Source organism: Scyliorhinus canicula, chromosome 10 (assembly GCF_902713615.1).
Source record: "Scyliorhinus canicula chromosome 10, sScyCan1.1, whole genome shotgun sequence".
Taxonomy (NCBI): Eukaryota; Metazoa; Chordata; class Chondrichthyes; order Carcharhiniformes; family Scyliorhinidae; genus Scyliorhinus; species Scyliorhinus canicula.
Window position 1 is genome coordinate 41,302,974 of NC_052155.1, and position 14,743 is coordinate 41,317,716.

The 14,743-nt window shown below is 44.7% G+C and overlaps 1 protein-coding gene across 1 annotated transcript in view; it reads right to left on the reverse strand.

The window, feature by feature from the left end:
- The window catches only part of tg (thyroglobulin), a 475,922-nt gene that overhangs the window by 414,933 nt on the left and 46,246 nt on the right, over positions 1-14,743 (reverse strand). Inside the window, exons 12-15 of the mRNA XM_038808459.1 lie at positions 13,111-13,248; positions 11,846-11,923; positions 9,362-9,474; positions 2,278-2,398 (exon numbers count right to left, since the gene is read on the reverse strand). Coding sequence (XP_038664387.1) covers positions 2,278-2,398; positions 9,362-9,474; positions 11,846-11,923; positions 13,111-13,248 — 450 coding nt within the window. The remainder of the gene's footprint in view (positions 1-2,277; positions 2,399-9,361; positions 9,475-11,845; positions 11,924-13,110; positions 13,249-14,743) is intronic.

Genomic DNA, 14,743 nt, shown 5'->3' on the forward strand with positions numbered 1-14,743 from the left:
TGGGCTGGAGTTTCATTCTCAAGGCGGGAAGCGGGAGTCGGGAAACATCTCGGCTCAATCTGCCTGACACAGGAAAAGCTGCCAGAAAGGTCATTATTTTCATTCCAAGGTAGGGAGGTTGCGGGTTGCAGTCTGACCAGGGAAACTGTTCAGAGGCAGCCATACGGACTGCCCGCTGAAGGGGCAGGCTGTTTAAAAAACCCTCCTCCGTATTGTGGGACTTTGTCCCAATCATATTGAAATCAGCAATTCCCTCCAGCCCTCACCCCCACATTCTTTCACTTCTATACCTTCATCCACCCCCCCCCCCTACACCCCACATACTCTCATGCCCCATCCAGGTTACCTCATGTCCCCCAACTGACGATTGCCTCTCATGCCCCCATGCCACCAACCACTTCTTATGACTCCTCTTGCCCTGCATGTCAAGCTATGGCATTTCTATGCTGTGTAACCTGGTGTAAAGTGTATAGAACCAATTAACCAATCAATAGTATGTGTAAAAAAAAAACTTTTAAAAAGTTATTCATTGCTAACTTCCCACTTTCTTAATAAAAATAATTTTTGCTTCAGCCCAACAAAAGTGTCAATCATCCAGACATTTTGAAAGTGAGAGCCTCGACATTCATTAAAGTAATGAACCGCTTGCGTGTCAATGAAAACATTGTTTGATTAACAGTTCTATCTCTCTGAAGTATGCTGTCAATTGCACAATGTTTAATTATACACGGCAAAGAAGTTTCAAGTACTTGCGGTTACTGCTAGTGATACTTGAACACCAATCTCAGCCATACTAACAAACACAGGCTGGGTGGGATTTAAGGCGAGAAAGATCATAAAATGTGTTTAGGTTATTTAGTGACAACACATCAGAAAGAGTGATCATTGTATCATAATGTTCAGGTTAGTAATTGGAAAGCGCAAGGAACAATCTAAAGTAAAACTTCCAATTGAAACAGGGCTAACTTCAATGAATCATCCAGAATTATAGGGCAGGATTTTGACTGGCCTCACGGTGGCAGGCTAGAAGGTGGGAGGCTGCGAAAATGGCAGGAGCAAGGGGCCACCTAGCCGGGGTAAAATAAAACCAAGGTGTGGCAAGAGAAAACTGTAAATGAACAATGGGTGATCTTTAAGGAAGAGATATTTTAGATGCAGGTGAGGTATATTCCAACCAGAGAGAAAAGAAGGGGGGCCAAAGTCAGAGCTTCTTGGATGACATGGGAGGTAAAGAATATGATGAAACAAAAAAGAGAGTGCATGAAACATGTCAGGTGAATTCTTCAAGTAAGAAGCAGCCCAAATATAATAAGTTGAGAGAGAAACTGAAATAGGAAATAAAACAACCAAAGAAAGAATATGAAAATAATATGGCGGTTCATATAAAAAGTAAGCCAAAAATCTTCTAGCAGCATGAAACCCATCCGGGTAAATAATGTCCTTTAGGAAAGGAAATCTACCATCCTTACCTGGTACAGCCGACATGTGGCTCCAGATCAACAACACTGCGGTTGATTCTCAACTTTGCTCCAAAATGAAAAAGCCAATCAGTTCTCGGATAGTTAGGGATGGGCAAGAAAGGCTGGCCTTGCCAGCCACCCCCAAATCTCATGAAAGAATTGAAAAAAATAAAGAACCATGATGGGGGTCCGCAACCTGTACTCCAGCAGCGGCCTCCTAATTGGCCTACTTCATGCTCACTGTCCATTTAAGGATGGCAAGTGGGACATGGATGCTTCAGGCCCAATTAAAGAGCCGGCAATCCTGGTATCTGGACAGCCCCATCAGGAGAGGTAGGTGCAGGTGATGTAGATCAGGGGTTGAGATTGTATCTCAGCATAAACTGCTCAGACCAAGCTGTGAAAATCAGTTTGAAATCAGAGGGCCAGGCAAGGAGGCAGCCTTCAGTGGCAGGAAGTCCACACCCCCACTGGCAAAATGCCAGTGGTCCTGGAACTCTGCCCTTACTGGGGCGTGCAATCATTTTAATTTGCTCATGCTATTTTCTCAACCTCCCATCTTTCAGCCTGCCACCGCAAAGCCAGTATATCCTGCCCTATGATTCGAGATGCACTTCCCAGAGTGCAGCTCAAAATGACATTACCTGAGATTGCAAGGAAACGTTATCCTGTTTGACAATGACATGAGACCTAGAAATTGGAAGGAGTCTCACACCAAATTAAAAATCAGCATCCCGACTACATCTGGAAATTCCATTCTTGAATTTCCCTAACCTCACACACCCTCACTCTGCTCAGATCTAGTGGCTGTACTCACACTGTGGCTGCCCATCTGAGTCTGTTCCAGCCAGTTGAAAAGCTTTCCCTGTCGCTGGGTCAACGCACCAAGCTTCACCATCTCTCGAGTCGGACCATTGCAAGATATTGTATTCTCCAGTCTGCAAAACAGGACATAAACATCATTGTGTAAGAGTGACAAATGTAGGAGCTGAGACAGGGTATAATGTTCAAAATCTACTTTTGGAAAAATTTACATTTTGTTAACTGTTTGAACAAAATATATTCCCTATTTTATCTCGTTAATTTCTTGAATGATTCAACTAAGTGTTCAGAGGTCCTTCATCCAGATCTTTTAGTTCAGAAAATGTAGTTTTGTGAGGGTTACAAATACACCAGAAATGTATATTTGATCGGTGGTGTGTTAGTTGATGGGCCACGTTTGAAGCCCAGGATCTTGGTGCAGCCTAGACTAAAGGGGCGAAAGTCTCTGCTGACTTTGTGGGCTGTACATGAAAAGAGCAGTGGATAGCTTCAACCAAATTTCTAGTAGACCTGAGTTGCAGCAAAAGTTGTCCCTAATTGGCAACAAATTGATAAAGGGAACATATCACACAGGTACCGAAGCTGGCTGATTGGCCTTCTTTACAGGAGGGCCAATCAAAATACCTCCCAGTAGAATTCCCAGGGATCCCACTTCAACACAAACAGGCAAGAAGGTCCTATAACAGGCACATGACTCTCTGATGGATTCTTCTCTTTGCACTCCACTGAGGTAATGCCTAACACCTAGGTAGTAACGGTGGATATTTACTCCATACTCTAGCTTCTGTTGATGTCTGCTCATGAAAGAAGATTGTGATGAAGTATAGAAACATAGAAAATAGGAGCAAGACTAGGCTATTCAGTCCTTCGGGCCTGCTCAGACATTCAATATGATTATGGCTGATCCTCTGTCTCAACACCTTACTCCTGCACGCTCCCCATTCCCCTTAACACCTTTAAAGACTAGAAATCTATCTAATTCCTTCTTAAATATAGTCAGTAATTTGGCCCCCACAGCCTCATCTGCTAGAGAACTGCAGAGGTTCATCACCCTCTGAGTGACGGTGGTTCTCCTCGTCTCAGTCCTAATTGGCCTACCCCATATCCTGAGACTGTGACCCCTTGTTCCAGAAACTCCAGCCAGAATGAAAAAATATCCCTGCATTCAATATGTCCAGCCTTGTCAGAATTTCATACATTTCAATCAGATCCTCTCGCATTCTTCTAAATTCCAGTGAATACAGGCCCAGTCAACCCTTTGCTGCACTTCATCTACGGCAAGTATATCCTTTCTTAGATAAGGAGACCAAAACTGAACACAATACTCCAAGTGTTGTCTCACGAAGGCTGTGTACAGCTGCAGTAAGATATCCTTGCTCCTGCACTGAAGTCCTCTTACAATGAAGGCCAACACTGCTGCCTCACAGCGCCAGGGAACTTGGTTTGATTCTGATCTCGGGTGACCGTCTGTGGGAACTTTGTACTTTCTCCCCCTATCTGCGTGCGTGTCCTCCAGGTGCTCCAGTTTCCTCCCACAGTCCAAAAATGTGCTGATTACGTTTATTGGACATGCTAAATTGCCCCTTAGTGTCCAACGGTTAGGTGGTGTGGCGGGGATTGGGTATCGGTGGGTTGTTCTTTCAGATACTCGATGCAGACTCAATGGGCCGAATGGACTCCTTCTGCACTGTAGAGATTATAAGATATGTACATACCATTTGCCTTCCTAATTGCTTGCAGTACCTGCACGCTTGCCTTCAGTGGCTGGTGCACTAGGACATCCAAGTCCTTCTGTATGTAAACATTTTTCAATCCATCACCATTTAAATAATACTTAATCATTCTGTTTCTCTATCCAAAGTGGATAAATTCACATTTATCCAAGTTATACTGCATACCCAAGTGTTTGTCCACTGACTCAACTTGTCTAAATCACTCTGAAGCCTCTTAACATGCTTCTCACCACTCACAATCCCACCAAATTTCATGTTCAACTTGGAAATATTACATTTGGTTCCTATTATAACCCGCAAGTATCTTATGGGATGGGAACGATTAATTCCCCATGAACCTTGTCGAATACTGCAGCATCCCTACCCGATGATCTGAACAAGTTCTCTGCCCGCTTTGAGCAGTCAGCCAATGGATCAGTGCCACCTGTCCCAACAGACCTGGACACATCCATACCCACTCTTACAGCCTCAGAGGTAAGAGCTGCCTTCTTGAAAGTGAATCCACGGAAAGCAACGGGCCCCGACGGAGTCCCTGGGCGAGTACTCAGAGCCTGCGCAGACCAGCTAATGAGTGTAGATATCACAGGTATCTTCAACACCTCACTCCTCCGCTCTGAAGTCCCCACCTCCTTCAAAAAGACCACCATAATACCAGTAACAAAGAAGAACAAGATAGCCTCCCTCAACGACTACCGACCGGTGGCCCTGACGTCTGTTATCATGAAATGCTTCGAGCGGCTAGTCATGAGATGGATCACTGCCAGCCTCCCAGATGGTCTCGATCCACTGCAATTTGCCTATCACTGCAACTGGTCCACAGCAGATGCTATCTTTCTCGCTCTACAATCAACACTCGAACACCTTGACAACAAGGACACCTATGTAAGACTTTTGTTCATCGACTACAGCTCCGCCTTCAACACCATTATCCCGACAAGACTAATAACCAAACTCCGCAATCTTGGACTTGACCCTTCCCTGTGCAGCTGAATCCTTGATTTCCTCACCAACAGACTGCAAACTGTCTAGACAGGCAACAGCACCTCCTCCACAATAGTCCTCAACACCAGGGCCCCGCAAGGATGTGTGCTCAGTCCTCTACTGTACTCCCTATACACACATGACTGTGTGGCAAGATTTAACTCGAACTCAATCTATAAGTTTGCGGATGATACGACTGTGGTGGGCCGTATCTCAAACAACGACGAATCAGACTACAGGAGGGGGATAAATCACTTGGTTGCATGGTGTACCGAAAACAACCTCTCTCTAAATGTCAGAAAGACCAAGGGGCTGATCATTGACTTCAGGAAGTGCAGCACGACACACACTCCCATCTGCATCAATGGCTCCGAAGTGGAGATGGTCAATAGCTTTAAGTTCCTGGGGGTCGCCATCACCAACAGTCTGTCCTGGTCCACTCACGTTGTTGCAACAGTCAAGAAAGCCCAACAACGTCTCTACTTCCTACGGAAGCTAAAGAAATTCAGCTGTCTGCATCGACTCCCACAAACTTCTACTGATGTGTGATAGAGAGCATCCTATCCGGCTGCATCACAGCTTGGTATGGCAACTGCTCGGTCCAAGATCGCAAAATACTGCAGAGTGTGGTAAACTCAGCCCAGCACATCACAACGCTTGCCACCCCCACATTGATTCTGTATACACCTCCCGCTACCTCAGGAAGGCAGACAGCATTATCAGAGACCCCTCCCACCCAGGCATTGCCTTCTTCCAGACCCTTCTATCAGGCAGCAGGTACAGAAGTCTGAAGACCCGCACATTCAGACAGAGGAACAGCTTCTTCCCCACAGCTACAAGACTTCTCAATGACTCCCCCTCAGACTGACCTGTTCCCTGTAAGAACACTATTCCCTGTAAGAAAACTATGAGCTCTTGCTCATGTATTTGCTTTGTTTGGGCCTTTGTTCCGCACCATACCCAATCACTGTTTGTCGATGTACCATTTGTCAATGTTCTCTGTTGATTATTCTCTTTGTCTACTGTGTAGAGTACTGTGTACGTTCCCTCGGCCGCAGGAAAATACTTTTCACTGTACTTCAGTACACGTGGCAATAAATCAAATCAAATTAAATCAAATATAAGCTCCCACATTAAGGGGGTGGGGGACCTATGAACAGTGAATGGTTGTATGGCATATAAAGCCAGCCAGTTAGGCATCAGCATGGCAGCCCCAGTTGGGATCTACCGTGTGTTGTATATAATAATTATTGCGAATAAATTAAGTTTCTCTGAAATACTTGGTGTGGACACTTTTGTAGCTTTACAAAAGTTCTCTCATTAAAATCGTTGATGCATATTGTGAATAGCTGGGGTTCAAGGACTGATCCCTGTGGAACCCCATTAGTCACTGCCTGCCACTTTGAAAAGGATCCATTTATTCCGACGTTTTGTTTCTTGTCTGCTAATCAATTCTCAATTCATGCAATATATTACCTCCAATCCCATGCGTTTTAATTTTGCACACTAGCCTCTTATGTGGGACTTTGTCAAAAGCTTTCTGAAAATCAAATACACCACAGCCACTGGTTCACCCTTATCTATTCTAATAGTTACATCCTCAAAAAACACCAGTAGGTTTGTCAAACATGATTTCCCTTTTATGAATCCATATTGATTTTATCTATTCCTATTGATATTTTCTCGGGGTCTTGTTATCACACTCTTTATAATAGACTCTCGTATTTTCCCTAGGACTGATGTCAGGCTAACCAGTCTGTAATTCACTGTTTTCTCCCGGCCTCCTTTCTTAAATAGTGGGGTTGCATTTGCCACCCTCCAATCCGCCGGGACTGTTCCAGAATCATCCAGAATAATAGAACATAGAACAGTACAGCACAGAACAGGCCTTTCATCCCTCGATGTTGTGCCGAGCTTTGTCCGAAACCAAGATCAAGCTATCCCTAAACTATCAAGTTCCTAAAGTGTCCGACTCCACTATCACAACAGGCAGTCCATTCCACACTAACCAGTCTCTGAGTAAAGAACCTACCTAGGACATCCCTCCTATATCTCCCACTCCGAACCTTATAGTTATGCCCCCTTGTAACAGCTACATCCACCCGAGGAAATAGTCTCTGAACATCTACTCTATCTATCCCCCTCATCATCTTCGAAACCTCTATTAAGTCGCCTCTCATCCTCCTTCACTCCAATGAGAAAAGCCCTAGCTTCCTCAAACTTTCTTCATAAGACCTACCCTCCAATGCAGGCTGCACCCTGGTAAATCTCCTTTGCACCCTTTCCAATGCTTCCACATCCTTCCTATAATGAGGTGACCAGAACTGCACACACTACTCCAAATGTGGTCTCACCAAGGTCATGTACAGTTGCAGCATAACCCCACGGCTCTTAAACTCAAGCCCCCTGTTAATAAATGCTAACACACTATAGGCCTTCTTCATGGCTCCATCCACTTGAGTGGCAACCTTCAGAGATCTGTGGACATGAAGCCCAAGATCTCTTTGTTCCTCCACATTCCTAAGAACCCTGCCGTTGACCCTGTAATCTGCATTCAGGATCCGGATGGGCCGAGCGGCCTGCCATTCACGGCCGTTTCACGACGGCGGCAAACACACCTGGTCGCTGCCATCGTGAAACGGGAGTGAGAAACCCGTTTGGGGCTTGTAGGTGGCCTAGGAAGGAAAGAGCACCACGACTGTGCTCGGGAGGGGACAGGCCCCCGATCGGACGCACTATTTCCCCTCCGCCGCCCCGCAAGGTCAAGCCGCCACATCTTGCGGGGCAGCTGATGGGAAAGAAGGCCACCGCGTATGCGCGGGTTCATGCCATCAGCGTCATGACATCAGCCGCGCATGCGCGGGTTGGAGCCGGCCAACCTGCGCATGCGCGGCTGACATTATTAGGCGTGCCGGCCGCGTCATTCTTGGAGTGACGCCCCCGCGGCCGAGGGTTACGGAGCGCTGCTCCTAGCCCCGCTGGGAGGGGAGAATAGGGGGCGAGGAGCGGCCTCCGAGGCCATCGTGAAACTTGGCCGAGTTCACGATGGCCCTCCCGATTTTTCCCGGGAGATCCCCCGAACTGCCTTTCTGCAGCCGTTAAACTATCCTTGATTAACAATGCTACTCCTCCACCTCTTTTACCACCTTCCCTACTCTTACTGGAACATCTATACTCCAGAACATCCAACAACCATTCCTGTCCCTGTTCTAACCATGTCTCCATAATGGCCAAAACATCATAGTCCCAAGTACCAATCCACCCTCCAAGTTCACCTACATTATTCCGGATGCTCCTTGCATTGAAGTAGACACACTTCAACCCACCTTCCTGCCTGTACATATTTTTTCTAAAAGAAGATCCTAATGGTGAGCGTATATTTCTAAAAGGGGCACTGGCAATTATGTCTCCCCCGAAATGATGTTTTATTGCTATCTCTTTATCAGATCCTCATGGTCAATCTGCCTCTAATAAAGATTGTCGATGCTGACACTGCCTCTTTAAAAGAGGGACGACTGAAGGTGAACAAAACAACAATAAGAACTTGTTCTCTTGCGAAGCACTTTTAAAAGGCAATGGTGAGTCAGATCAAAACTTGATATTGGTCTGTTTAAAATGGTGTTAGCAAGAAGTCTCTCTGGGATTTCTAATAAATTCCCTTTGATCTGTGATTTACTCGGTTTGTGCATTGCTAATTAATGATGTCGGCCGTAATGCAATCACCCGGAACTATTGCTAAATTAATGGTAAGTATCCATCAATTTAGCTCATTCTGTCACCTCACCATCTTATCTGATGCAGATGTCTGAACATTATTCTGGTTTGTCAATAATGTTCCTAGTATTTTTGGTAGTGTTGCTATGAAGTTGCATTTTAGTATCTGAACTGTTTGAAGTCCACAGCTGGTTTGATTTCAGAGCTGGCTGAACAAATTAAACTCCATTAAGTGCTGTGTGTTATAATTGATGGTATTTTATATGGCCAGCTAAGATTTAAACTTCAAAGCAAACTATGATTCAGAAATGATGAGAAGCACTCTCTTTCAAAGGGGACACAATGGTGAGCCTCCTTCCTCCAGAAGGGTGTCTGAATGGGGTTCTTTTCCTCTCTTTTAAAGAGATTGTGATGACCTCCTGTTAAAAGGGGCCTTAATGATGAGACTATTTCCTTCAGAGAGATGCCTAAAGGTAAATCGCTCTTTTTAATTGGAGCCAGAATGACATGATGGCTTTTAATATGGTTTGTAAGGGAATTACTCCAACTTTAAGGGGAATCCTAATGGATAAATTTCTTCTTTGAAAATGAGTCGTCAATAAAATGGCAACGATGGTGGTAGGGTACCTCAATATTCTGTTTCAAAATTACCTCAGTACAATTTGGAGAGAATAAATCTCTGGTAGTGGTATTAAGCTGGAGGCCCAGATGCTTCCATCCAGCCAGAGCTGCATTGGTCTGAGAGCGTTGGCATGGCGTCTGACCTGCAAAAGGAAGAGTGAAACACTAACTGCAACATTTTAATGGATAGTTATTGTCATATACATCAACTATCCCCACTCCAATGTGACTCCAGAATTCAGAATTGAGAGAGATGAAACCCAAGCCAAGTAAGTTACGGATATGCAGAGGCAACTCTCTTTGTGATGAGTTAGTAATCTGAGTCGGAGAGAGAAAGGGAGATGTCACGGAGACACTGTTGGTCACAGCTCCGTTACCAATTTTACAATCTCCCTATCATTTGCGCAGTATGTGACTCTTGAAGACCTGAGTCTAAGGAAAATAAAGAAAACAGACATTTTTTTAAAGTGAGTGGGCTTCCTCAACAGGTCAATGAGTTGGTGTTACGTTAGCAGCTGAGTCCTATAGATTAGGAAGGACGCAAATGTTATCTCTAAACCATGCTCAATTGGCTGTCCTCGGCCACATTAGTATAGGTACGGACAAAGTATTCCCACTTGTGAAAGGATCAAGAATGTGAGGACACAGGTTTAAAGTAATCAGTGAAAGAAACAATAGTTTATGCAGGAAGATTTTTTTACACAGCAAGTGGTTAAGGTGTGGATACGCTGCCTGAGAGTGTGGTGGAGGCAGGTTAAATTGAAGCATTCAAAGAGGAATTACACTGTTATCTGAACAAAGAGAATGCACAGGATTACAGGGAGAAGGTGGAAAAATGGAATTAGGTGAGGTGAACATTTGGAAGGCCAGTGCAGACATGATGGGCCATTGATCTCTTTCTACAGCGTGACAATTCTGTGACTCTGTATACTTCTCCCTTCAAGTTCGGGAGAAGTCAGGTAAAGAAAGTATTGGACTCTGTTGTGATGCCCCCCGTAGTGGAATAGCGTATTGACACGCGTTACATAACCCCAGTGAGAGCTCAGTGCCTTCAGCATGGGAAGGCTTCAGCAAAAACTAAAACAGATTTCTCTGACCACCCTAATTCAAAGAAAAAAGAAAATGTTGAAAAATTCCATAAATCTTTTTGAAAGAGGATTAAGTTGATGATTGGATGGCACGGTGGCACAGTGGTTAGCACTGCTGCCTCACTGCGCCAGAGACCGGCCTTGGGACACTGTCTGTATGGAGTTTGACATTCTCCCAGTGTCGGCGTGGGTTTCCTCCTGGAGCTCCGGTTTCCTCCCACAGTCCAAAGATGTGTAGGTTAGGTGGATTGGCCATGCTAAATTGCCCCGACGTGTCCAAAGGTTAGGTGGGATCATGGGGATAGGGCGGGGATTGGGCCTAGATGGGGTGTTCTTTTGGAGAGTCGGTGCTGACTCGATGGGCCAAATGGCCTCCTTCTGCTCTGTAGGGATTCTATGAGTCTATGAAAAGGTGAATAATAAATGATATGAAATCGAGCGAAAGAGTGAGTGAACTCAATAGGTGTGATTTTCCGGACGTTCCCGTTGGAAGATCCCACCAATGGTGGTCTGCCTCTGCTGCCGCAAAACATGCAGCGGGGAATGCAGAAAATCCCACACTATAGTTTGTAGAAACATAAAGAAAGTGGTAACATTTATATAATGAAATTCACAACCCAGGATTCCCAAAAGTACTTTTCAGCCAATTAAGTAATTTAGGAGTGGAAGGTCTGATTCTAACTGCAGGCTTGTTTTCAGTGGGAGAGTAACAATGTGAATTAGGTGGTAAAATTCAACGTGGCTACCCATTCAGGGAGCAGATTTAAAATTGCATTCAGGTCTCAGGATTCAATATGCATTTGTGAAGAAGAACGCTACCAACTTTGGTGGGCACCCTTGCCACCTGCTCAGTTGAACAACAGCTTGTATATATATAACACTTGTAAGGCATGACAAGATACTTCCCATGAGCAGGTAGCAAATAACATTTGACACCAAGCCACATGATGTGACAGTACTGTATTTAACTTAGGCTTGGTCAAAGAGGTAGGATATAAGAAGCATCTTAAAAGACGAAGAGATGGAGAGGCAGAGGTTTAGGGATAGAAGTCGAGAGCTTAGTATCCTGGCAGATAAAGGCACGGATATTATTGATGGAAAAAGGAAACTAGAGAAGGTGCAACAAGCAAGAATTGGAGGAATGCATAGTTTCTAGAGGGTTGCAGGGCTGGAGGAAGTTACAGATAGAGAGCAGTAAAATCTTTTAAAACCATCTACCTAACCCTCTTTTCAACATTTCTTTTGCTAATTATGGGGGTCTGAGATATCTGTTTTAGTTTTTTTTGTGGGATTTTAACGCAAGGATGAGAATTCTAAATTTGATGCATTGCCTGTGGAGGATCTAATGCATCCCTGGGGTGATGGGTGAATGGGACTGGGTGTGTTAGGATATGCGCAGCAGGATTTTGTACAACTTCCAACTTACATTGAGGTATCTGGGTCAAGCGATGAACCAGTGAACCATGAACATAACTTCCGATCTCATCCACACACCAACAGTGACCTGTAGTGAACAAAATAGAATTTCAGTATTGAAGAAAAAAAGGGTCCAGTCCATAGAATCCCTACAGTGCAGAAGGTGGCCATTCAGCCCATCGAGTCTGCACCGACCCTCCGAAAGAGCACCCTACCTAGGTCCACGCCCCACCCTATCCCCATAACCCTACCTAACCTGCACATCGTTTAGACACAAAGGGGCAATTTAGCATGGCCAATCCATCTAACTTGCACATCTGTGGGCTGTGGGAAGAAACCGGAGCACCCGGAGGAAACCCACACAGACACTGGGGAGAACGTGCAAACTTCACACAGTCACCCAAGGCCAGAATTGAACCTGGTTCCCTGGTGCTAACCATTGCACCAGAGAATGATGAATGACAAAATAGAATCCCATCAAGGTTTCAAATGGTGTGTGCTTACAGAATAATTGGAATTGAGAAACTGACAAATGAGATAATGGAGGTTGTTATATTTTCCCTTCTTCACATTGTTGCTGCTCCCTTTTAAGCCAGCTCACCAGTCCAAGCTCAACTAACACTGAATTCCTAGAAGTGAAATTTTATTATGCTAACTGACTATACTATCCAGCTTCCCTCACGTTTAATGACAAGTTTTCTCATACTTTTAGTGTAAATGATGAAAGCAGCAACTGCTGCATGCACAGAGCAATACCTGAAAGATCATTGTTTTACTTAATTCATGGGATGTTGGCATCGCTGACAAGACCAGCATTTATTGCCCACCCCGATATGCCCTTGAAAATGTGGTGGTGAGCCGCCTTCTTGAGCTGCTGCAGTTCATGTGGTGTCGGTACATTAACTTATCTTTCTGTCTCATACGTTGATTAACCCATTGTGCCTGACCTCTAATGATCTAACAGTCTTTGGAACTCTTTCATAAAAGCATTGTGTCTTGGCACCGCTCTTTCTTCCTTCAGGAGCCTTTCTGAACAAACATTTTGTTGGTGCCCCATTTAATCACTCCCATCTCCCTCTTGCCTTTTCCATTGTCTATGCAAAATCCTGCCTCACATCTATACTTTCAGATGCTCCCCTTCAAGGGGAATTACAGAAAAACAAGTTAGTGTTGTGATGCAATTCTATCATTTTCTACCACCCTCTGGCTCCCTAGTGAAATGTCTTAGTTTTCTATACTGTGGGTGATATGTTCAAGTTAAATCACTGCACTCACCAGTGCTCTCATAGCATTGAGTTGGTTTCCAGTTTCCAAGGCCATCGCATTGAGGAATGTAGGGGTTGTAACCTTTTACAGTCAACTCACCAAGAATCCCTTTCTTGATCAATTGATTTCTCCTGTTGAAATGCAGGGCTGTTTGGAAGTATCTCATTAGCAAACTCAGGTAGAACATGGAACAAGATCTTGACACGCAAGTGACTTTAACACAGAAAACACTGAGCTGGTTAACAACACAATTCTCCAAAGCGTAGCATGCAAAAGTCACCTGGCTGTCACTAATCAGTTATCTGCCCTGCTTCCGGTATCTAAAACTCCCGATTTGCTTTTATTGATGAGATTTTGTTAACTGCTGGTAGTTTTCTCATGATGCATGGTTCTTACATCTTTATCATAGTGACCCATAAATTAGCTGCTTAAAGAACAGCAAGACTATTGGCACCGCCATTATTTATGCAGGAATGTTATAGGGGGGCATTTTCCACCACCATTCTCAGGGGATGAGAATGGTGAAGGGGGCAGAGAATCGAGTGGGAGAGACCCAAAATGGCTTTACGCCGGCAGGATTTCCCAGACCAATTGTCCCCGTCCTCCACCAATGAGGTAACAGGAATCCCGACTTAAAAGTCAGAATCTCCATTTACATCTTATTGAATATGCATATCAGGCATTTATGCATGTTTATCCCCCCTCTCCCCAACCCCCCTCCCCACCACCCTACCTTCCCCATGTTAGGCTGTCCATTCACATTGGTGTTAAGCACACCAACATGAATCACGACAGGGTCCCCACAACGTACGCCTGACAAACAACCCGGCACAGACACACAGACAAGTACAGACCCTATGGGGGAGAGGGTCATACTCGGGTAATACCAGGGGACAACGCTGGTGGTGAGTTCCATTGGGGAAGTGCCACGGGTTGCCACAGCCTAAGTTGCTGGTGGGGCAGGTTCATTCAGAGTCTCAGCAGCATGCAGTTCGCTGACAGCGGGGATCTCTCTTCTTGCCACTCGTCAATTGGATTTCACATTGAAGCCACCCCCTACCACTGGGAAACCCGTGAGCAGGGGTGTGCTACTGGCAGGTAAAGTAAATCACAAAAAACTGGAAAATTAAAGCCCTAATTTTTCTCCGCATTTATTTGTCTGGTAACTCATTTGGCAATGAACTCATCAATTCTAAATACTCTTCTTTCTCATGCATTATGTAACCCTTCAATATGATTGCTTCAGAATGTACACAATTGTTTGCCCTTTTTCACTCAATCCCAGATGTCTGGATTTCCCTCACTGCTTTATTATCATCTCACACTTACACTAACTTGCCACGAACAGCATTGAAACCTAAATGCACAGGGCCAACTGTAAATAATGGCAAATGTGGCTGGATGGTGCCAAAGCAAAATTAAAGCCTAATTGTTTCCTTTCTTGGGAAATCAGTGAATGTTGGATCAACTTTATTCCAAGTTGATAAAGTTGAGGCAATTAGCCAAAGTCAAGGAGGAAGCAGAGCCATCTTTCCCCGAGAGAGAACCAAGTGGTTACATAGCTTGAGAGGCATCATTTTGTGTCAAGCATGGGGTGAGGTAAGGAGACTGTCCTCCATGAACTACCACTACCAATATAAGA